The 23,173-nt window shown below is 42.9% G+C and overlaps 1 protein-coding gene across 1 annotated transcript in view; it reads left to right on the forward strand.

Annotated features, from left to right (window-relative positions):
- TASOR2 (transcription activation suppressor family member 2) overlaps window positions 1–23,173 on the forward strand; it is a 76,799-nt gene that overhangs the window by 19,973 nt on the left and 33,653 nt on the right. The window contains exons 3-15 of the mRNA XM_084617227.1: window positions 2,397–2,492; window positions 3,301–3,373; window positions 5,941–6,032; window positions 8,439–8,576; window positions 8,721–8,845; window positions 8,954–8,973; window positions 9,077–9,176; window positions 10,976–11,076; window positions 12,677–12,780; window positions 15,021–15,093; window positions 15,211–15,285; window positions 21,054–21,842; window positions 22,871–23,107. Of these exons, the coding sequence (XP_084473353.1) occupies window positions 2,397–2,492; window positions 3,301–3,373; window positions 5,941–6,032; window positions 8,439–8,576; window positions 8,721–8,845; window positions 8,954–8,973; window positions 9,077–9,176; window positions 10,976–11,076; window positions 12,677–12,780; window positions 15,021–15,093; window positions 15,211–15,285; window positions 21,054–21,842; window positions 22,871–23,107 (2,023 nt within the window). The remainder of the gene's footprint in view (window positions 1–2,396; window positions 2,493–3,300; window positions 3,374–5,940; window positions 6,033–8,438; window positions 8,577–8,720; window positions 8,846–8,953; window positions 8,974–9,076; window positions 9,177–10,975; window positions 11,077–12,676; window positions 12,781–15,020; window positions 15,094–15,210; window positions 15,286–21,053; window positions 21,843–22,870; window positions 23,108–23,173) is intronic.

Consider the following 23,173-nt stretch of genomic DNA (forward strand, 5'->3'; position numbering starts at 1 on the left):
ATTTCTGTTTGCCAGAAGCTGGGAATGAGCGACAGGGGATGGATCACTTGATGATTACCTGTTCTATTCTGGGGCACCTGGCATTGGCCACTGACGGAAGACAGGATACTGGGCTAGATGGACCTTTGGACTGACCCAGTAGGGCCATTCTTATGTTCTTATGCCCTCTGTGAGATAGTTAGATCAACCTAACCCCCACTGTAGGCGCAGGTAGGTCGCCGGCAGAATTCTTTTGTCAACCTAATAACGGTTTATTTTTTTAGATTAATATTATTATTTATATTATTGTAGCCCAGGAATCCCAGTCATGGACTCCTAAACTAGAAATCAGTTCATTTGCTATTTAACAATAGTTTAGCAAACATCTACGTTTGTTTTAAAATCCGATCAGACCGTCTTCAATGCTGCAGTCACACTTGGGCGTAAGTACAAAAAACGAAAGTGTGATATTCAGCCTACTGCTTTTCTAACTTGCAGTCTCATCTTAAATCTTTTCTGTCCTCCCACAATTTTTAAGGAGATTTCATAAATCAATTCCATGAGATAAGAAAAGCAATTTGAAAAAATTAGCTCCCTGCCTGCTCACTTAGGCTCTTGTTACATTTTCTGTAGCATGGAGCTCAGTTAAAAGCATCCCATGCTGGAGTTATACAAGTACTAAATCCCTGGAAAAAAGTTTTAAAAGAATCAAACTATAAACCCCCATAACTGCATTTGGCCGGCAGAATGGAATGCCGAGCAAGTCCCTTTGTGCATCTGGACCGAGGTTCTCGCAAGCCTTGACAAACACACTCCCCTGCTTTCTAGTGGGGGAGTCAAACTACGCTTTCAAATGAAGTTTTAGCTCATACGCCAGTGAAGAAATCCTTCCAAATGTAAACAGATGAGACAGTGGTAAAAACAACTGTTCCTTTCCTCCTCCTACTGATACCATCAATGGTAGTGCACCCGCAGGAGATTGGGAGAAAATTGCTGAAGTAGGCACAGTCATGCTTGTCTGTCAAAGCCACTGTCTCATAGTTTCACCCTTTCAAAGCACTGTCAGCCTGGAACATCAGGGGCACTTCAACAATCCCCTGGATTTCCCTTCAAACCCTGTGCACACTTCGAGCACTAACAAGTGGGATAGATCAGCTGGCCTGCTGCACGATTCGTCAATGATTGCATGTCCAGGGAGCAAGTCATGAAAGAAATTTTAATACTGGATACAAAACCTTCACATCGTTTCTGTAAAGAGGGGCAAGAATGAAGAATTCTTTTTGTGTGTGGTTTGTTTAGACCCGGTAAATGTTTTAGTTTAAGCAGGTCAGTTTGAATTCTGTCACCATTTTAAATATATTTTATGCCCTAGAAAGGGAGTGTGTTTAGAGCAGAGGACTGGAACCAAAACTCCTAGGCTATACAGAATTCCAACTTCCCTGTGCATCGGTTTCCCCTTCCGTGAAATGGATATAACATATGCCGACATCACATGGAAGTTGCGAGGGTAAAAAGTGTACTGCTGCAATTCTTTTAATAATAATAAAAATGGCCTCAAGCAATTAACAGACTATGGTGAACAGATGAACAAATAATACAAATACACTGCTGCTGGGTCTTGCTCACATGCTCAGCGTCTAACTGATCATCATATTTGGGGTTGGGAAGGAATTTTCCCCTAGGTCAGATTGGCAGAAACCGAGGGGGCTTTTTGCCTTCCTCTGCAGCATGGGGCTCGGGTCACTTGCAGGTTTAAACTAGTGTAAATGGTGGATTCTCTTTAACTTTATGTCTTTAAATCATGATTTGATGACTTCAGTAACTCAGCCAGAGGTTATGGGTCTATTAAAGGGATGGTGGGAAAAGTTCTGTGGCCTTCAGTGTGCAAGAACAGGAGGTCAGACTAGATGATCATGATGGGCCCTTCCGGCTTTAAAGTCTATGATTCTATAAATACTTGTGTTGAAAGGCTTTTTAGGCATTCCATGATCCGTGTTTCTCCTGCACCAGCAGTTGTTTATCTTACTAGCATCTAAACAGTGCAGGTAGATGTTTCCTTAGGTTGCTTTGGGAGTTAGTAAGGTCACTGATATTTGTAGGGAAATCACAGACCCTGAACTTGGGTCTTGCCACATAAATAAAGGAGGAACTAATTATTAACTACCATATTTTGATTTATAAAATATAATTATTAATACATATTAAGTATGTATGTATTCAAGACCGTAAGACCTTAAATGCTTTTTGAAATGAAGAAAAAAGCATTTTAGTTACCTTTAGTTAATGTTTGTAGAGCACTTTAAGATCTTTAAATGAAGTGTGCTATATAATTGCATAATAATCCCTGTATCACAATATTAATGTGGGTCTAGTACTTGGAATATATAAAAGAAGCAGCCTTTTTGTGTCTTCTGCAGTACAAAACTTTTACCCAGGAAAAGGAAGCGAGTGGCTATACCAAGGAGGAACTTGATGAGACCTATGCATTTCTTCTGTTTGATAGTGAAAGCGAGGTAAAGTGGAAAAGTTGTTCAGCATAAGATATTGAGATGCTGCATCTTTGAATACTTTCATTTTCAATGAGGCTCCTCCCCAAGGAAGTCCATCAGAATTATTCTTAAATGGTTTAGTTTCTCTTTGTAATCTGCACTGCCTCTTCATTGTGATCATTGCTGTATAAATAAGCCAGAGGAGAATTTATCTGATAAAAAGGATCTGACAGTGACTCTGATCTTTTTTAAAAAGTCTATTGTTGTTGTCTGAGTGCTGACAGACTGTGCAAACAGAGGGAAAGGCATTTTCCCTCCCCTAGTGAATTTACAGTCCAGTGCAGACATGAGCAAAACAGCTCAGATATATTTATAATGAAAAAGAACCTCTGTGACAGAAGACAGCAGTTTACAAGCATCCTTTTGAAGAAACTCTGTAGGTTGTGGAAGTAAAGTGCTAGAATATTAAGGAAGTGCAAGACATCAGCCTTCTGTCTGCCAAGACTTTTCTGAGGGGGTGGAATTTTCCAAAAACTTCCAAAGCACTGTGTGTTGAATGAATATAAAATGTTCATTCAATGTCATAGCCAGACCTGATAAATGGCTCTCAACATTTAGGGCCATCTTTCCACTGACTTCAATGAACATTGGATCTGTCCGTAATTATATTCAGATCATAAGTGTTTTGTGAATGTGAAAATAATTAACTTTTTGGCAATACTTAAATACATTTATTAACTGAAAGTATGTTTGCTAAGTGTTGTAATAGTGACAGGATAGCTAAACATCTTATCTTTAAAATAAATAAATGAGGCTATAACTTATTTTGAAGGCAAAAGCGGTGTGTCAGAGTGGACTTCGTATAAACACCCGATCCCTTACCACGCTAGGTGATCCAGCAAAAGGTAAGGTTTAAGTACAGAGGGGAAAAAATCTGATTTGTTATAATAAACTGCAAGCAGTTTCTTGAAAAGAACATACAAATGAACTTTTATGACTTACTTTTTTAATCTTTCAAATAAATAAAATTAACAATCTGTTATTTCTTATTTTTTTAAAATTAGATTCAGTTGTTCAATGGATCAAGCAATCAGTGTTGTTTTCCTCCTGTAATGTAGTTAGCTATTGAAATGATGATGGCTTTACCACCTTTCTTCTCCATCTCAGTTTTTTCAGTCAGAGTCACAATTTAGCAAAGATGCCAAAATTTAAAACATCTTCCTCTACATTGACCATCATACTTGTCCAGAGCCTCTTGCTGATCCATTGCATTTTGCCAGTTCTTGTTATTACTACTTTTAATAATAATATCGTGCCAAAATAATACAGTGCTGCACACTTTACAAAACATAGAAAAGACCCGTTCCCTGACCCAAAAGTCTAAGGACCTGATCCTGTAAAAGATACTTGGTATAGGGTTAACCATCATGAGTAATCCCATTGATAATCAGTAGGACCACTCATGATAGTAAATGCTAGGCTCAGAGAAATGTTTGCAGGATTGAGCCCCAAATTTAGAAACAATTTAGACAATAACAGACGGGGAAGGTTAGAATTGCTTCATCTATGTCTGCATCTTAATCCCACTGGATTATGAAGAGTACTATGACAACAAGAACTTTTAAATAAATTACATAAAGTCGTATTCATTTCAGGAAGCTGATGAAAAGGCCCTGTGGATTTTCACTCTTTTAATTTAATGTTCTTGAGGGTGGATTTTCGTATTAAAAAAACAAACAGACGTTTGTTTGTCGTTTTTGTTTTAGATATTTAATTGAATGCCCCAAATGTTATAACCTGACACTTTGGCACATTTTGTTCAATATAAATTAAAATAGTACAAGCAAATCTAGATGATTAGGGCCACTGATATTCGTAACTTGATTTACACACCCAACATATAGCTGATCAATGCATAATTCAGAGGTTTACATCAATTTTACATTTTAAAGTTCAAACAAACAAAAAAACCACCCTGTGAAGTTGACTTAAGATTTGAAACTAAGGCGACATGTTTGTCAGCATTATATCTTTTCTTTTAAACTATTTTATTATTGGTATCAGGAAGCTGAAATAGGTTTTTGGTTCCACTGAAAGTAATATTGTAACTACACCTCCTTGCTCAGGAATCGTACATTCTGGAATCAGTGGAATCAAACAGGAGTAAAACTGAAGTAGTGTGGCAGTGAATCACACACTACATTTCTGAGAATTTAGACATGCATTTGTGTTTTTTTGGGGAAGGGGGCTACATGAAAGCAATGCTAAAACAGAAAGTGTTTGAAATATTTTAATTTCTTAGGGTTTTTTCTCCTGCTTGACCTAATATTTTTGTACATAGCTCCTTCTTTTGAAAGTAATTCAAGATCTGTTGCGGTTTCATTTTTTCCTGATGTTTTGTACACTAGCAGCTGCCAAGAAATTGTTGCCTCTATGAATTCAAACACATAATCTCACTCCCTTCCCTTGCCACCCTTTTGTATATGGAAATCAAGGGATAAATGCAGCCAATGAACTGGAAGTTATTGTTTTTGACTGTTGCTGGTAGCTATCTGTATTTTTGGTTGTAAGCACTGTTGGATTTTCCCCACAGAGAAAGGGGATAGGAGATGCTGACTTTCACATAAAGCTCCCTTGTGTCATGAAATAGTTTAGAGTTATTTTATCTGGAAGTTGAGGGGCATGTAGAGGTTACAGAGAAGGAGTCGGAAGGCGTGGTTGTCATCTGGCCTGAACCACAGACTATCCATCTTTAATTAACCCAGGTGAAAGCTGAATAAAAACAAGCCCTCAGCAAACACCACAGTACTACATCTGGTCTGAGCTCTCCTACTTATGTAAATTCCAAATTGATAACCTCAGCATGTATTAACCCCCTCAATGCTAGGCCAACATACACAGCTCTTTATGACCTTTCATCAGGTTTCACCATAGAGGGCCTTGATCCTGCAAACGCATACTGTAAGTACTCCTACTAAATCAGTAGGACTACTCACAGGAGTAGTCCCTAAGTTTGGCAGTGAATGAGATGTATTGTAGCCAGTCATATCTAAAATAAATCCATAGCCCTAGTTTTAACTTTGAAATGTATTTAAACACTTCTGACTGGGAAAATCTTATAACATACACATCTCCTGTGAGACTTGAGGGTCTCGGGAGGGGTGCGAAGTAATTGTGCGGTCTTACATGATATGCTTGGGTATCATACAAACAATATAATGCGGGGCCCACAATCTACAATAGCGAACAACACTGAGCTGTCACAGTTTCAGTTCTTTAAGAACCCTTTTCAGGGTACAAAGGGACACTTTCAGGTAGCTTGGGCTCAAAATTAAGGTTTTACTCAAAGAACAAATCATACAGTATAATAGCTAAAATATTTTTCATTGGGGTTTTCTTATTTAGTCATTATTTATAATCCAGAATTCCAAAAAGAGTATTAAATATATTTATATTTTATTTTTTTTTAAAGGGGCTTATGTTTCCAAGTACTCAGACTACCTTCATCCAAGGCCCTGGTATCATGGAAAATCTGGCTGTATTGTAATTTTTAAACTAATTAAGGTAAAACTCAATCTTTTTGTCCCCCCACAGACTGGTTAATGAAAGTTCCCATAGAGCAGCAGGCAAGACAAAAATGTTAATGTTGGTGTGTTGTCCTAATATTGATATGCTATAAAATCAATACTATATTGATACCTTTTTTGGAATCTGGGGTATTTAGTACATATTGATTAGGGGCACGGTGCACCGTGAAGTATGAGATCAAAGGGTGCCTTGGTATTACTCCAGAAGCGTGGATATCTCTGAGAGTTTCATCTGAGAAAGTCTTTCAGTATTTGTTCCACGATGCATTATTTACTACTAGGCTTGTCAACTTTCTGTTGGCACAAAATTGAACACCGTAGCCCTGCCCGTTCCCCAAGGTCCCGCCCCCACTCACTACATTTCCCCCTCCCTTGGTGGCTTGCTTTCCCCCACCCTCACTCACTTTCACTGGGCTGGGGTAGGGGTTGAGGTGCGGGAGGGGATGAGGGCTCTAAATGCAGGTGTGGGCTTCGGGGTGGGGCCAGAAATGAGGGGTTCAGGGTGTGGGAGCGGGCTCCAGGCTGGGGCAGGTAGCTGGGGTGTGGGGGTGGTGAGGGCTTGGGCTGGGGATGAGGGATTTGGAGTGTAGGAGGGGGCTCCAGGCTGGGGTTTGGGGCCAAGGGATTTGGAATGTGGGAGGGGGCTGCAGGTTGAGGCAGGGAGTTGGGGTGCAGGAGGGGGTGAGGGCTCCAGCTGGGGGTGTGGGCTCTGGGATGCGGCCAGGGATTAGGGGTTTCGGTGCAGGAGGGGGCTCCAGGCTGGGGCTGAGGGATTCGGAGTGTGGGAGGAGGCTGCAGGTTGAGGCAGGGGGCTGGGATACAGGAGTGGGTGAGGGCTCTGAGGCGGGGCCAGGGATGAGGGGTTCAGGGTGTGGGAGGGGGCTCTGGGCTGGGGTAGGGGGTTGAGGTGAAGGGGGGTGAGGGCTCTGGGCTGGGGGTGCGGGCTCTGGGGTGGGCCCAGGGATGAGGGGTCTGGGGTGCAAGAGGAGGCTCCGGGTTTGGGGAGGAGCTCAGGGTGGGGGTGCAGTCTTTGGGATGGGGCCGGGGATGAGGGGTTTTGGATGCAGGAGGGGGCTTTGGGGGGGCTCAGGGCTGGGGCAGGGAGTTCGGGGTTGGGGTGCGAGCTTACCTCGGGCAGCTCCAGGTCAGCGGTGCAGCGGAACTAAGCCAGGCTGCCTGCCTGTCCTGGGGCACTGTGCTGCACCCCGGAAGCGGCCAGCAGGTCCTGCTCCTAGGTGGGGAGTGGGGGGCAGGAGGCTCCGTGGGGCGTGCTGCTCTCGCCCGTAAGCACCGCCCCCGCCAATTCCCATTGGCTGGTTCCCAGCCAGTGGGAGTGTGGAGCCAATGCTCAGGGTGGGGGCAGCATGCAGAGCCCCGTGCCCCCCCCCCCCCCCGCCTAGGAGCTGGACCTGCTGGCCACTTCCAGGGCACAGCGCGGTGCCCCAGGACAGGAAGGGCCTAGCCTGCCTTGGCTCTGCATCACCGCCGACCGGACTTTTAATGGCCCTGGTCAGCAGTGCTGACTGGAGCCGCCAGGGTCCCTTTTCAACCGGGTGTTCTGGTCGAAAACCGGACACCTGGTCACCCTATTCACTACCCTGCTAGACTTAAATGAGAAACTCAGCTTTTGCGTGCAAAGATGGGGCTCCCATGGAAGCTGATTGGAGCGGCGCACATACTCCTATCCAAAGGCAGAATTACAGCACTTCCAAGTGTTACGTATCTGGCGTGACGCCGATCCATCCCACAGCCCTGTTACGGTGTCCCATATTCATCTGCAAGTTTGTCCTCCTGGCCCCTGGGCGCTGCTGTGGTGCTGGATTTCAGGCATCCTCTCTTGCCTCCCCTCTCTGTGGGTCTCCAGGTGGTGCTTGGCCAGCGTTCTCTGAGCCCTCCTGGCAGCAGGGAGGCGGGTGGTGGGGGCAGAGCAGTGAAGCGGGGGCGGAAATGGGAGAGCAGAGTGGGAAAGGCATCTCCACGTTCCTTGCCACTCCCCAGGCTCCCAGCAACCCACCCAAGCTTTGTGCCAGGCTCCCCCCCCCACCCCCCAGCCCCTCTTCACCCCTCACAGCCCCAGACTCCCATCAGGGCTCTGGTTCTGGGTCTTCTCCCCTGCACTCCCCGCAAGGAGTGTGCGGTGGGGGACATAGGCTCCCTGTCTCCCCGCCACCGGCTTCCCTTGCTCAGCGGGACCCCGATGGAGAGATCGATCTGTCTCCTTCCCTCTTTTAGGGAGTTGTGGAGGATGTGCGAGCAGCCCCTTTTATAGAGAGCTTTGAGATTCTGGGAGGGATGGCAAAGTTATCTTCAAATTCAAGGGTGGTTTGCTGCTGTTTAAAGCATTTTTACCAGCGTTGTTTTTTTGCAAATGTGTTTGTCACAGGGAAAGGTCAAGTTCGTGCCAGAGAATTACACGGCAAATTACACCAATCCGACTCCTGGCTATGACTGCCACATCTCTGTGAATATAAACAATATTTCCTTGGAGACTAGTCATTTTCGGGCCTTCGAATTGAGTCAGGTACAGTGGCTAGCAACAAACAGACGGCTTGAAGAAATATTTCTGAACTGAATGTGAGATGGGTGTGGGATGAAGGACTGCATTAAGGCACTGCTGAATGAAGTCATTCTCTTTCATCTGTTTTTCCTTTTTTTTTCTTTCCAGTATTACGTGTATGAATTTTCCAGTGACACTGTTGTTGAACGCCCTAGACAGATCTGTCCCTATGTAATAATAGCCTTTCAGTACACTGAACCTAAAATAATGTCAACATTAAATCATAAAAGAATGTAAGCAACTTTACATTATTATACAACATTCAGTCATGTGCCGCTTTTCCTTGACCATTTTTAAGCATTCTTCTTTTCTCCCTCCCTCCCCCGCCCTTTTTTCTCTAGAATTGAACTTGAAAATAAAGGTAAGAGAGCCTCTTGTTGGTTTGATATGTGGTATTTAAATGTAGCTTTATTGGCACTGTTTTCATTTACACATAACAATTATTTTTCTAATTTTATTTTTAGTATATTATTGCCCGTGGAGAGGGCAGCTTTCTATCCAGGGGCACCTATTGTGTGATATAGCCCTTAGGTCCCCATATAGTGCTGTGATTCCAGCACAACTGTAAGTATAAGTATTTTTTCCCTTTTTCTGTATGCTTGGGTAGCCGCAGAGTGAAATGGAAAAAACCACAATTTGAGGCTTTATTGACACTGATGCTGGGAATCACAGATGTATCCTTTGGCACCTTAGCTAGAAAGGCAGTTTCCAGCTTCAGGCAGATCTAAAAGCTAAAGGCTCAGTCATAAGCTCAGCTGCACCCCTGCTTAGTGGGGTAAGGAGCCCCCTTACTCCCTTACATCGGCTTAGGGTGACCAGACGTCCTGATATTATTGGAATCATCCCAATATTAGGGGCTTTGTTTATTTTGGCAACTATAAACCCCCACCCCAAAAAAGTGTCCTGATTTTTCACACTTGCTATCTGGTCACCCTACATGGGCTACCCTTATCTCTTTGAACTTTCACAGGGGGTGTGTTAGGGGAGGCCAGCCACTAGCATTTCTGAGCTCCCGCTCCTCCTCCTTCCTTCCCAGGCACAGAGGTAGCAGTGGCTGCTCTTGCCTCTCCCTTCCCCTCCCCTGGCTCTGCTGCCCCCTCCCCCACCCCCATGCTGCCAGATGAGCTGGCACCGAGAGGAAAGTGAGCTGCACCAAGAAAGGGCATATTTTCCTTGTGCTACATGAGGTGTCTAGTGCTGAGTATTGAGTCTAATACATTATTCCCAGTTTTTCCTTTTCTTTTTTCTATGGCAAATAGACTTTGTTGTTATACTAATAAAGTCAAACTGCTGAACTGTAGCTTGGGGAAATGGTGAATAAGATATTAAAGTAAGTGTTTAAAATATTTAGTCAGAATTAGATAACAGTGAAGAATTTAACAAGTTAAAGGGTTTGTAGTCTGTTTGGTGCTAGGGATTTGTTAGTCACTCATTTTCTTCTGATCATGCTTTCCTCCCAGGTTTGCTGTGGTTTTTATAAAATTTCACAGGGAGTGTGTGTTGGCATCGAAGCTAAAAACATATTTATAAAAAGTTTTAAAGTGGGAGAGAGTAGAATATATTGTCTTCTGCTTTACGTAGGTTCTTAGCAAGTAGTGTCAGACAGGAAGGATACTGGTTATAACTCTTCAGGTCAAAAGCTGTTTTCTTCAACATATGCCGTCTGACTTTCAGTAACATGCCACTGTTTAAGTAAAGACCACTTGATGCTGGTCTAGGCCAAAGTCTGGTACAGAATACACAATGCCACCTTTCTGTTGCTGCAGTAGGTATCCACGTGGCTTTGTATCCTAACCATTTCTACCTCATGCGGGACCATGCTTTTATTTTTGAGACATCTGATTGGACACTTCACTATTAGGTGGCATCACCTATATCTATGATTGATAATTCTTTCTGATGTCTGCTTTGGTCTGTGGTGACTATTACCCATTTGGCGTCATTGTGAAGCTAGTCAAAGAAGCCATAAATTGGTATTATTTTTAAGAAGTAATTTTTGGGAAGACTATTCTATTTTGTCAACTGAAACTAATTAAGTCTGTTAGGTCCACTTCAGAATCCTTTCTCTGGAAGCCTGTAATCAGTATGAGAGAGACAAAGTGGGTGATGTAATATTGTTTTATTGGACCAGCTTCTGTTGGTGAAAGAGAGAGAAGTCGGTCCAGTAAACGATACTACCTCATCCACCTTGTCTCTCTCGAATCCTGGGACCAGTACAGCTACAACGCTGCAAACAATAAGCCACATGTCAGAGCTCTGCTCAGTGGAATGAGAAGTTGTCCGCTTTTCAATAGTATAATAACCTTAGATTCATCATTTGAGTTAGAACTATACCTTGACCACTTTTGCTCTTCTTTTGATAGGCCAGCCAAACTGGAAGTGAAATATATCATAGGCGTGTCTGATTTGAAAAAAAAGCTGCCGGAAGCTGCATTTGGAAAAAGTAATTACACTGAAAATGAAGGTATGTGTGAAATCACTCACAGTATGAATGAGTATTTATTTCATAATTTTTCATATGTGGCTTGTTTGCTTTTAAAGCAGCCCTTTTTATAAGGTGACAGAGGGTAGCGCAAGATACTTTTGCTGTTGCCTATCCACACTCGGAGCCTGAATCTGCACGGTGTTGGGTATCCTCATCTATCATTGATCTCGGGGTACTTTACATCCTGCCTGATCAAACCCATAGTCACTCACTCCTAAGCCAGCAGGAGGCATTCAGCAGCCAATGTGTAGGCCTCATGGCGCTATCTAGCAACCTTTGATAAGCCCAAAGAACAGAGTCTGCAGGGAGCAGCATCCAGCTGTCTACTAGAGGGAGAGCTACTGTGACTTTGAGTGTCTGTGAGTGGGAGAAATTAAATGGGAAGATCCACAGGGCTCTGGGAGAGGCTCGGAAGATACCATTTGAAGTCAAGTGTGAGAAATTCTCATATCGGAGCAAATTTAGGGAGGGGAGAGAAAAGAGATTTACTAAGTTAGTAATTTTATACTGCCCTTGTCACTGTGGTATAAAGTATTCACATAGGGATTTCTTCTTTTCTCTCTCCCTCTGCCCTAGTCAATGGGGTGGGTGGAGGGAGAACAAATATGAAGAAGAAATGTATTCCTGTTTTCAAGTTTGGGTCTGTCAGTTTATATTTCTTTTGGCATGGGATTTTGACCATTAGGATATGGTTTATGGACTCTTACAACCAATTTTTACCATGCCGAATGATGGATTTAAACATTAATTTGTAACGGAGAATTCGGCTATTGACCTCAGTAGCTGTTAGATAGGGCCCAGTGTCTGTGTTCCACTACACCGCCTGTAGAATCCAGGATATAAAATAGGTGGTGTGGATAGCATTCACGAGCATTTTATGACAACTTGTTGTATTTTATATTGCATGGTACATTCCTCTGGACAACGCCACAAAGCTCTGCAAAATCAGTGAAAATACATTAAGTTGCTTTTGTCTGCTGCAGTGTTTCAGCTGTGAACTTCCTCTTAAACTGGTGATAGCAGTAGATCAGTGGTTCCCAAACTTGTTCTGCCACTTGTGCAGGGAAAGCCCCGGGCGGGCTGGGCCGGTTTGTTTACCTGCCACGTCCGCAGGTTCGGCCGATCGTGGCTCCCAGTGGCCACGGTTCGCTGCTGCAGGCCCATGGGAGCTGCTGGAAGCGGCGGCCAGTACGTCCTTCGGCCCACACCGCTTCCAGCAGCTCCCATGGGCCTGGAGCAGCAAACCACAGCCACTGGGAGTCGCGATCGGCCGAACCTGCAGATGCAGCAGGTAAACAAACCGCCCGGCCTGCCAGGGGCTTTCCCTGCATAAGTGGCGGAACAAGTTTGGGAACCATTGCAGTAGATTGTTCCTGTGATGTGAATTCATGCAACTGTTTAGAAAATCTCTGCAGTATTTACTCTTTTAAAACCCAGGATTTTCATTCTCTGAAAACTAATCATGCTGGTCTAATCATGCTGGTCAAAAACATTTTTGTTTTTTTTTTTCTGTTTTGTATGTCAGAGGTTCATTTAAGTCAGTTATTTAAATATAAAGTGCTCTTTGTTTTCTTCCCAGTCTGTTATCAAGATATTTACTTCAGTTTGTATGAAGTGGAAATTTCAAATAAAGACCAACATAAAATGGATCCATTATTAGAAAACCTAAAGGAAAAGGAGTTGGTAAGAATTATTTTAAGTGATTGTAGTCAAGGGGAAAATGGTCATATTTAATTTTTATGTGAAGATTCTTAGCCATTAAAAGGGGTGTACAGGCCTTTTCCTAAATAATGCAAATTGGCATCTGAGTTACTTAACTTTGAAAAGTGGCATGTTGTATATTTTTAGGTGGGGGACTGTAATTTATGGAGTGTTGACAGAAGATCACAGGGTACAAGTTTGTGACCTGATTTCGAGCATGAATTAAACACAGCACTGAATACAATGCATTTTTCAAGGCCTTTGAGTCTTCCTTTATGTCTTGCCAAGATGGGTTGGTTTTTTTTACTATTGCACACTAAATCATATAGTTAAAGGGCTCTTAGTGCATTATATCTGTTAAGCTGGTGGAGACTGATTGCTGCAGTGCATGCAGAATGACCAGTTACTGAGCAAAGGATACCAGGTGCCCCACTCTCAGAGTTCTCCTTTATGGCTGATAAGGAGCCCCAATCCAACCAGATATTTGGCAGCTGTCCCCTAGAAGCTTCATAGGCTTCCTGAGTTCTGAAATTGTGGACGCTATGCTGTGATCTGAAAAAGAATTTCTCCTCCTGACTCAGAGCTAGGGGGCCAAACCCTCACCTGATGTAAACTGGCAAGGTTCTGTTGACTTCAGGTATGGTATGCTGATGTATACCAGCTGAGGACTGGCCCAAGGTCTGCAGCCTTCTACAGCTTCTCATTGTTCAGAAAGGCTGAAGAGGTTGATGGCTGGATTTCGATCTTGTGTGACATGGGCAGAATCAGTGCTTAATTTGTGCCAGGGCTTGCCTCAGGGCTGAGCCCTGGCACCTCTGGGCTTGCTGCGTGAGTTTTGAATGTAAAAAAATTGCTTGAGCCCCGGCACCTCTTTCATTATAAATTAAGCACTGGTGGAATGGAATCTCAGAGGAGCCTATGAAGTCAAGGTTTCACAGTGGTGGTGAATGGGAATTGGGAATTGAGTGCAAATAAGAACATTTCATAGTTGTATTTAAAGTATCAAAAAATAGTCAAATTGGGCTGAAAAGCCTCTTCTGTGTTTCAAGGAGGAGGCAGCAAGCATTGCCCCATTCTGTTTTGTGGCTTTTTATTATATTATTATTATTTACCATTTATTTATGTTAGTTAATTGCTGGTAATTTTACTTCATTGGCACCTAATTGAAAGTGAAACTAAAATTACTAGCATCATAGTTTCACTTTCAATTGTGTGTGCCTACATACATACTCTTCTTGCAGTCTAAAAATGAAAGTGATATTGGGGTAAGTTGTGCTGCTTGAAATCAAACTGCACCTATTTTGTTCAGGATAAATTTTTGAACTGTATTTTAAACTCTGATGTTTAATTAGCGTTTGGCTCTCCTCATCCTTCCTGCTTGCAGCCTTCATACTGATAAGAAATGTCATTGTTTTATTTATTTGGATGCGCATTGTAATAACTTTGTGATGAACTTGGCTTTTATTCTTTTCACGTACTGGTTCAAAACAACTATAAAATGTTTTAACATTTATTTGTTTAAATATTAAATAGTGAAAATATTTAATGTTTCTAAATTACTGTATTTTCACTGTGAATGTGTGTTTTTGTTTTTTTTACTTTTCCCATTTTATATTGCTGATATTCATAAGTCAAACACATGTAACATTTTATTTTCACTTTAGTTTGGTGATGTGGGTGTAAATGTTTATTGTATGCTGGTAGGATACTGGAGTTTTATTTTGCTCGTACTCTTGGATTTATTTGGACAAATTTTCTTAGTTTTGCGTGTGTATCTGTATATAATTATTAAGAAATAAGGGGGGAGTGGATAATTTGCGGGATTGATAATAGACTATATGGAACATTTCATCTATGGGTCACTAGCTCAAATTGGTACAGGCTGGTACTGACTGAAACGTTTTTTACCATCTGACTGTGGTTCATTGACCTCATATATAAGAAATGAGTGAGTTGATCATGCTGGTCTATTTCTTAGAGAACAGTTACATTAGAAAATCATCCCAGCTGGCACTCTTGTTGATGGTCTCAGCACAGGCCGAGAGGTCTAGAGGCTGAACTGCTGCCTTATCTCTAGAGGTTTCGCTGCTAAGATTTTGTTGAGACACATTGGTGAGAAAACCTGCAGTGCTGGTGACTATGCTGTGTGTCTTTAGTGAGTAATGAATTTGCTTTAAAAGAAAAGAAAAAACTCACTATAGTTTCATATGCACTTATTCTAGGCAATCATCAAATATTTACAAGATCAAGGATTTCTTATTTTACTTACATCCTCTGCGTTAACAGGTGACAAAGGTAAGAATTTACTAAGGTCTAAATAAATATTTCACATTGTATGCCTTTTTTTAAATTGTAGAACCCTCTCTTTTTTATAAATAAACTGCATTTTCTTTTTTTTTTTTTTTTTTACAGGTTTTGACCTAGATGAGCCCATCAGTCTCCAAGCGTTGTTTTTATTCACTTCCTCTAGATCAGTATGTTTGACAGGTAGGGTGTTCTGTTTGCATCTATTATGTGTGTGAAAATATTGAACTGGTATAAAACACAGCATTTGTATTTTGATTACATGATTCCCTTTAGGCCTCTTGGTCAGCAGATTTTAAAACTCTAATACTGATGGAATTATAAACAGTGGTTTACCTATTATAAATCTTGGAATGATATTTTCAGTAAGAACTAGAAGTTAAGTGTAGGAGCTTTGTTGAGTAAAGCACTACTTACGTTCACTGCTGTTTGTGGTCTCTAAGATTTGCCTCTGTTTTATGTAAAAAAAAATTGAATGAATGGAAAATGAAGGTTGCAAATTTAAACATACAAATCTCGAAATATAATACAATTTCAACTTCAGTGTTATAGTCACATAACATTTTATATCTGTATATTAATTTTATACCATGCCTTATAGAGGGTGATGGTATTAATGTGTAAAGTTTATTTATTTAATCATGTGAAAAAATGGTTATTCACTTTTTACTGCCCTGCCTGCAGACTTTTCACTAATTCACCTCAGCAGGGAATACTTCTAATATTGCAAACCTCTGAACAGTACAAGGCAAGCAGCAAATGGGGGGGCACATTACCCCACATCACTCACAGACACACGCACACACACCCCGTATCATCTCTGGTGGATCATAAGATACTGGACTATAGATCTGTGTAATCCCAGTGAACAGTAAAGCTATTTAAAGTCATGTGTTTAAACATGTATTATAACTTTTCTTTTCCTCCTGAGACCTGTAGAATTCATCGCATAGTAACGAAGGGTACGTCTACAGAGCAAAAAAAGACTCTGGCTCTCAGGACTCCTTCTGCGGGGCTAAAAATAGCCAGGTAGATGCTTGGGCTAGATCCCAGGCTGCAAGACCCTCCCCTGTCCCTGGGTTCCAGAGCCCAGACTCCAGCCCAGGGCCAAGCATTTAAGCTGCTATTTTTAGCATTGCAGTGTGAGCCCAAGTCAGGTGACCCAGGCTCTCAGACTTGCTGCCATAGGCTTTTTTCTTGCTGTGAGGATGTACTGTAATGCAACTAACTAGACTGTACAGGTGGAAGGATACAAAAAATTGTAGCACTCAAAATGTTACAATTCTAAAATAGTTTCTGAAACAACTTTTCATTTTAAACATATGAAATATAATACGTGATGCTGGTAGAAAAGTTGTATTTGCTTCTCCTTTTAAATGACCTGTGTAACTTTTGGCTTTGTTTTTGGTGATTCATCCTAAACTCAAGCCAGTAAAACATTACATCAACACACACTATCATGTATTTTATTCTGTTCTTGTTTTAGTGATTACTGTGCTGACAATGTGCTTCGGTGCCGTACAGCACACAAATAAAAACAAACCAGGCCTTAAAGAGCTCACGATTTAGAAAGCAGACAGGATCCAATTGGAAATCCAGAGGTGGGGGGAGTTTAGCTTGTATTCATAATTTGAACTAAGCTATAAACTCTCTTCCTTCAGGCAGCTGTGGCAGAAATAGGCTTTTAAACGTAATTTGGATGAAAAGATGACTGTAGCTTGGCACACTGCTTTGGGAATGGCATTCCATGCTTGGGGTGGGAGGAGACATAAGGAGACTAATGTGAGAGAAGGAAATCACAGAAAATGGCAGAGCAAGAAGGGGAAAATGTGATAGCAGACAAGATCCAAGATGTAGGCTGGGATAGAGTTATGGATAGCTTTGAAGATGAATGTGAGAATTTTAAACTTGATGTGTCTCCAAAGGGAAGCTACTGGAGGGGATTCAGAACGCGGGGTGAGATGGTCAGTCTGTGAAGGAAGATAATTTTGATGGCCACATTTTGGACAGACTGGAATGGGTATGATGTGGGTGTCACTGAGGCCAGAGGGGAGGATTTTGCTGTAGTCAAGGCAGGAAATTATTGGAGCCCAGCGCTGCCCAGGTGAATGGGACAGAAAGGACAGAGCTTTGATGTGTTGTGGAGAATGAAGTGGCAGGTTTGAGCACAGTGTGGATGTGGGAAGGAGTTTGCCATTACTTCTTGGTTCCAAGCCAGGAAAAGAGGGAAGAGGAGAGGATAATGTATAGTAATTAGTACTTAGTAATTAGTGAAGATGGCAAGATGGAAAAGGGAGGGCAAAGGGAGAGGAGAAGAGAGGTGGCGCTGAATTTACTCAGTTGCTGTTTTTCACTTTAGAATTCTAAGAATTAATAGTCATGCCAACTCTGCACATACAGCGACGGGGGCTAAATTAGCTGTTACCCTTCAAGAAAGACATCTTGGAGTCATTGTGGATAATTCTCTGAAAACAGCCACTCTATGGGCAGCCACAGTCAAAACAGCGAACAGAATGTTGGGAATCATTAAGAAAGGGAGAGATAATAAGATGGAAAATATCATGTTGCCTCTCTATAAATCTATGGTACGCCCACCTCTTGAATACTGCATGCAGATGTGGTTGCCCCATGTCAAAAAAGATATATTGGAATTGGAAAAGGTGCAGAGAAGGGCAACAAAAATGGTTAGGGGTATCAAATGGTTTCCATATCAGGAGAGATTAATAAGACTAGGACATTTTCAGCTTGGAAAAGAGATGACTAAGGGGGGATATGATTGAGGTCTATAAAATCATGACTGGTGTGGAGAAAGTAAATAAGGAAGTGTTACTTACTCCTTCTCATAACACAAGAACTAGGAGTCACCCAATGAAATTAATAGGCAGCTGGTTTAAAACAAACAAAAGGAAGTATTTCTTCCCCCAATGCACAGTCAACCCATGGAATTCTTTGCCAGAGGATGTCGTGAAGGCCAAGACTATAACAGAGTTCAAAAAAGAACTAGATAAGTTCATGGAGGATAGGTCCATCAATGGCTGTTAGCCAGGATTGGCAGGGATGGTGTTTCTAGTCTCCCAGAAGCTGGGAATGGGTGACCGAGGATGGATCACTTGATGATTCCCTGTTCTGTTCATTCCTTTTGGGGAACCTGGTATTCACCACTGTCGGTAGACAGGATACTGGGCTAGATGGACCTTTGGTCTGACCCAGTATGGCCATTCTTATGCTGTTGGAGATTTGAAGCTTTGAAAATTAAGTGTCTGTTGTGAGCCTACCTTAGGGTATATCTCAGAGGTGGGCAAACTGTGGCCCGTGGGACCCTCCTGCCCGGCCCCTGAGCTCCTGGTCCGGGAGACTAGCCCCCAGCCCCTCCCCCTCAGCCTCAGCTCACTGTGCCACCGGCACAATGCTCTGTCTGTCCTGGCGCTCTGGTGCCCCAGCACCGGTGCTCCAGGCAGCGCAGTAAAGGGGCAGGAGAGTTTGGGGAGGGTGGTCAGGGGCGGGGGTGTGGATGGGGGTCGGGGCGGTCAGAGGGCGGGGAACAGGGGTCCCCAGGGGGCAGTCTGGAAGGAGGGGGAGGTTGGATGGGGCGGCGGGGGGCAGGGGTTCCAGGGGCAGTCAGGGGACAGGGAGAAGGGGTGCTTGGATGGGGCAGGGGTCCCAGGGTGGCAGTCAGGAATGAGAGGAGGGGTTGGATGGAGTGGCGGGGGGCAGTCAGGGGACAGGGAGCAGGGGGGGTGGATGGGGCAGGAGTCCTGGGGGGACTGTCAGGGAACAGGGCGGGTTGGATGGGGCAGGAGTCCGGGGGAGGGGGTGAGAAGCAGGGGGGGTTGGATGGGGGGCGGGGGCCGGGCCACGCCTGGCTGTTTGGGGAAGCACAGCCTCCCCTAAGCAGCTCTCTGTACAATTTCGGAAATCCAGTGCAGCCCTCAGGCCAAAAAGTTTGCCCACCCGTGGTATATCTGCACAACATTTGGCAGCAAGCCTCCCACCCCTGGTCAACAGACTTGGGCTCGCAGGGCTGGTGCTCTAAAAATAGCTGTGTAAACAGCACTTTGAAGTTTCAGCTCAGGTTGGAGCCTGGGCTCTGAAGCCCACCCGATGTGAAGAGTGTAGGATACGTGTAATACGATGGGGGTTGCTCAACCCAGTGAACAAATGAGCTGCTGCATTCTTGAACAAGCAACGGGCAGCGGAGCAGCACTGCTGGGAGCCTTGCTAAGAGTGACATATGTCAATCAAGTCTTGGGCTCACCAGGGCTTGTGTTGCAATTGTGAGATTGCAGTAGGCTAAATAATGAAGCAGGTTGCACAAATTGGGCATCTGGCGAAACCCAGCAAGCCATGTCTCACATTGGTTATTCATGAAATGGGTGGTTGAAAAGCATCTGACTCTACCTTCAAAGAATTCCCTCAAACAGCAGGGACATTTAACAAATGGAGATCCGTACCTTCAGCAAGTCGGCTGTTTCCCTAATGTTCATAGAATCATAGAATATCAGGGTTGGAAGGGACCCCAGAAGGTCATCTAGTCCAACCCCCTGCTCGAAGCAGGACCAATTCCCAGTTAAATCATCCCAGCCAGGGCTTTGTCAAGCCTGACCTTAAAAACCTCTAAGGAAGGAGATTCTACCACCTCCCTAGGTAACGCATTCCAGTGTTTCACCACCCTCTTAGTGAAAAAGTTTTTCCTAATATCCAATCTAAACCTCTCCCACTGCAACTTGAGACCATTACTCCTCGTTCTGTCATCTGCTACCATTGAGAACAGTCTAGAGCCATCCTCTTTGGAACCCCCTTTCAGGTAGTTGAAAGCAGCTATCAAATCCCCCCTCATTCTTCTCTTCTGCAGGCTAAACAATCCCAGCTCCCTCAGCCTCTCCTCATAACTCATGTGTTCCAGTCCCCTAATAATTTTTGTTGCCCTTCGCTGGACTCTCTCCAATTTATCCACATCCTTCTTGTAGTGTGGGGCCCAAAACTGGACACAGTACTCCAGATGAGGCCTCACCAATGTCGAATAGAGGGGAACGATCACGTCCCTCGATCTGCTCGCTATGCCCCTACTTATACATCCCAAAATGCCATTGGCCTTCTTGGCAACAAGGGCACACTGCTGACTCGTATCCAGCTTCTCGTCCACTGTCACCCCTAGGTCCTTTTCCGCAGAACTGCTGCCTAGCCATTTGGTCCCTAGTCTGTTGAAGACAATGGGTGGTAAAATTCTGGCCGCATTGAAGTCAATGGTAAAACTCGCAGTGGGTGAAATCCTGGCCCCATTAAAGGCAATGTGTCCAGCTGAGAGTAGCATTCTGGCATTATTTATTTGTATTACCTTAGCACCTCCTGTTTATACCCTCTTTTCCCTATTCTGCACAACGTACTATACGTCTTTTGTTTAGTAGAACAGTAGTTTCCAAGCCAATTACTTTCTCCAGCGGTCGGCATAGTAAAGATGCAAATACTATTGAAGGTAGCATCTAAACAGGGAGATAAACAGCACACGCCAACCCCAGTTACCTGAATTTTGAGGTATCTCAAATTTTAAATTGGTATGGAACCAAAAATTCATTTATTCAAAACTGTTTATCCCAGCATTTCAGATTTCCTTGGAAATTCAGATAACTGAACTTGATCTGTGTACGATATGTAATGTTACACTTTTCTCTAAAGCCTCTGTAATAACTTGCACAACGGGGCAAGCTAATGAAAGAGAATTAGCTTAGAATTTCTTTCTTGACTCTGAGGGGTCTAGTCTATGTTTGTTATCCATGTGGAACTCTCCTTATCTTTAGCAGGAGTTAAAAGCATCCATGAAAGTGAGGAGACTGTTTTTGGGATAACTTTTTGTGGGTTTTTCAGACCTTTAACGTTACTTTAGCTTTGATATGTTTGTGTGTTTGCGTGATCATATTGTTATATTATTGAAGTACTATTTTTTTCCCCCCCAGTAAAAAAACAGGAATTGAACTGTGAAAACAAACTCAACGAGATCTCTTTAAAAGTAACCTCTGTTTTGCCTGGCCTTCACTATGCCATACAGGAAGCGACAGCATGTCCACCTGAGGCGGGACTCCATTCCAGCATTTTGGTGAAGCGGTACTTCCAGAAATTTGCAAAACTTGCTAAAAATTCACTTGCAGCTTCTGGCACAAATGACAATTTGCCCCTTTCTTGTGATCCATCACCAAATAAGTCTGAAAGTGTTTGTCCTTCTGAAAAATGCCCGAAACAGTCATTTTCCCAATTGCAGTCTTACCTTTCTGACCCCGGCAGCTATTCTTTGGAAATGTCCGTGGCCTTAGACTGTTTGGCGGGCAATCCTCAGTCCCTGTGCGGCATTTCTTACAGAACCTGTGAGGCTGACTTGGCTTTCGTTTTGCCACCGGACTCTGTGCTTCCTGACATAGCAGCAGAGATCAGAGTTGAAACTGAAAAACCTAAGAATATTCCAGAATTGAACCAGTTCCAGGAAGATACCAAGGTGGAAATGAACCCAGCAGGTAATCTGAAGATGCAGCAGAATAAGAGGAAATCCAACAGAGCCATTGTGAGCAGCACAAAGAAGAAATGGGCCCCTTTGAAAATTCTTTCTGTGGTGGACAGCAACAGAAAAGGGACCAAAAAGAAAAGGATGAATGTTTCTTTTCCTTTTCCCAAAAAACAAGGACTCACAACAAATTCTAATGAACCCACACTTAAATTAGCAAATTTGCAGTTTCCACATAAAAGGAAAAGAGGTAAGCACCATATAAACCAACTCGCTCAAAAAAACTCATCGTATATATAATCCATGTCTGAAGTTTAAAACTCGATCACAATTGTCTTACCTTGTTTGTGTGTTGATATACTTAAGGAACACCACTCAATTCCTGCCTTGGGTGAGAATGTTAACAATAATAATAAACAGGTTTCCAATATCTCGGGCAGGTAGATCAGTTGCTGAGTCATCACTTGTTGCTAGTTGATTGAAAGACTTCCTTTCATGGTTTTCCTTCTGGCTTCCTTACAGGGGACTCTCCTTCTCACTATGACCCAGATGACACTAGGTGAAAAAACATGGTGTTAAGCTTGCAGCTAAAATGCCTTGGGCATGCAAAGCTGTTGTCGTATATGTCCACACACAGCAGTCGTTCCAGACATTTTAGAAGTGTGTGTTTGTATCAGTAGCTGCAACATCAGGAGCTGGTCTTTAGTTCAGGTTAGGCTGAATTTGTGGAGTCTACAATGGTTTCTCCTCCATGTGGATTGGAAGCTATGAGTATGGCTGCACCTGTTCAACCAACATGCCAAACTCCATCCTGCACTGCGCTGCCTTCCATTTGGAAATTACCCAAAAGCTTCTGCTCCTGGCTACAGTTCTGAGCAATATGAGACAAGGGCTCAGAAGCCACTTGGAATGCTAAATAAATACATCTAGGCTTTACATCTAGATGTGCCAAGCAAGAGGAGTACAGTAACTTGTCAAACGAGTTCACACTGATCAAGTGTTGATTCTTGGACAGTGAAAGTGTTGAGAAATAGTGCACTAATATAAGCTTGTGTGTTGAAGCTTAAATTTTAATAAGCACTTGCTGGTTACTTTCAGTCATATACCCCTCTTTCTAAAATCAAATATTTTAAACCAGTTGTCATCTGGACTGTGTTGTCACCAGTGCTTACTTGTCAGCAGTAACTCGTACATTCCTATGTCTATTGAAACTAGTGTTTCTTTTTAAAGTTTTTTTTTTAACTAACCCCCCTTTAAAAAGACCTTTTTTCATCCAAGGTGCTGAGGTACTATCTGCAGAATTTGTACACAGAACACAATCTGAGCCTACAACTAAAGGAACGTCTTCGCCTGAAGATACTAGCTTGGCTGCCAAGAAACCAAGGAAACTTAAGCAACCAGATGCAAAAAATAATCAGATTTCTGAGCAAGTTGCAAAGCAAACAAAAAGTAAGACCATAAAAACCATACCTAAAGGGAGCTGTAAGCCTAAAGCCATACAACAATTGGAACCTGGTAAGAATGTTGTTCTTTGTGTAACTTTTCATCTAAAATATTAGGGATATCATGAATATCCAATTT

This window comes from Lepidochelys olivacea (genome assembly GCF_965140295.1).
Source record: "Lepidochelys olivacea isolate rLepOli2 genome assembly, chromosome: 1".
In the NCBI taxonomy this organism is placed as follows: domain Eukaryota; kingdom Metazoa; phylum Chordata; order Testudines; family Cheloniidae; genus Lepidochelys; species Lepidochelys olivacea.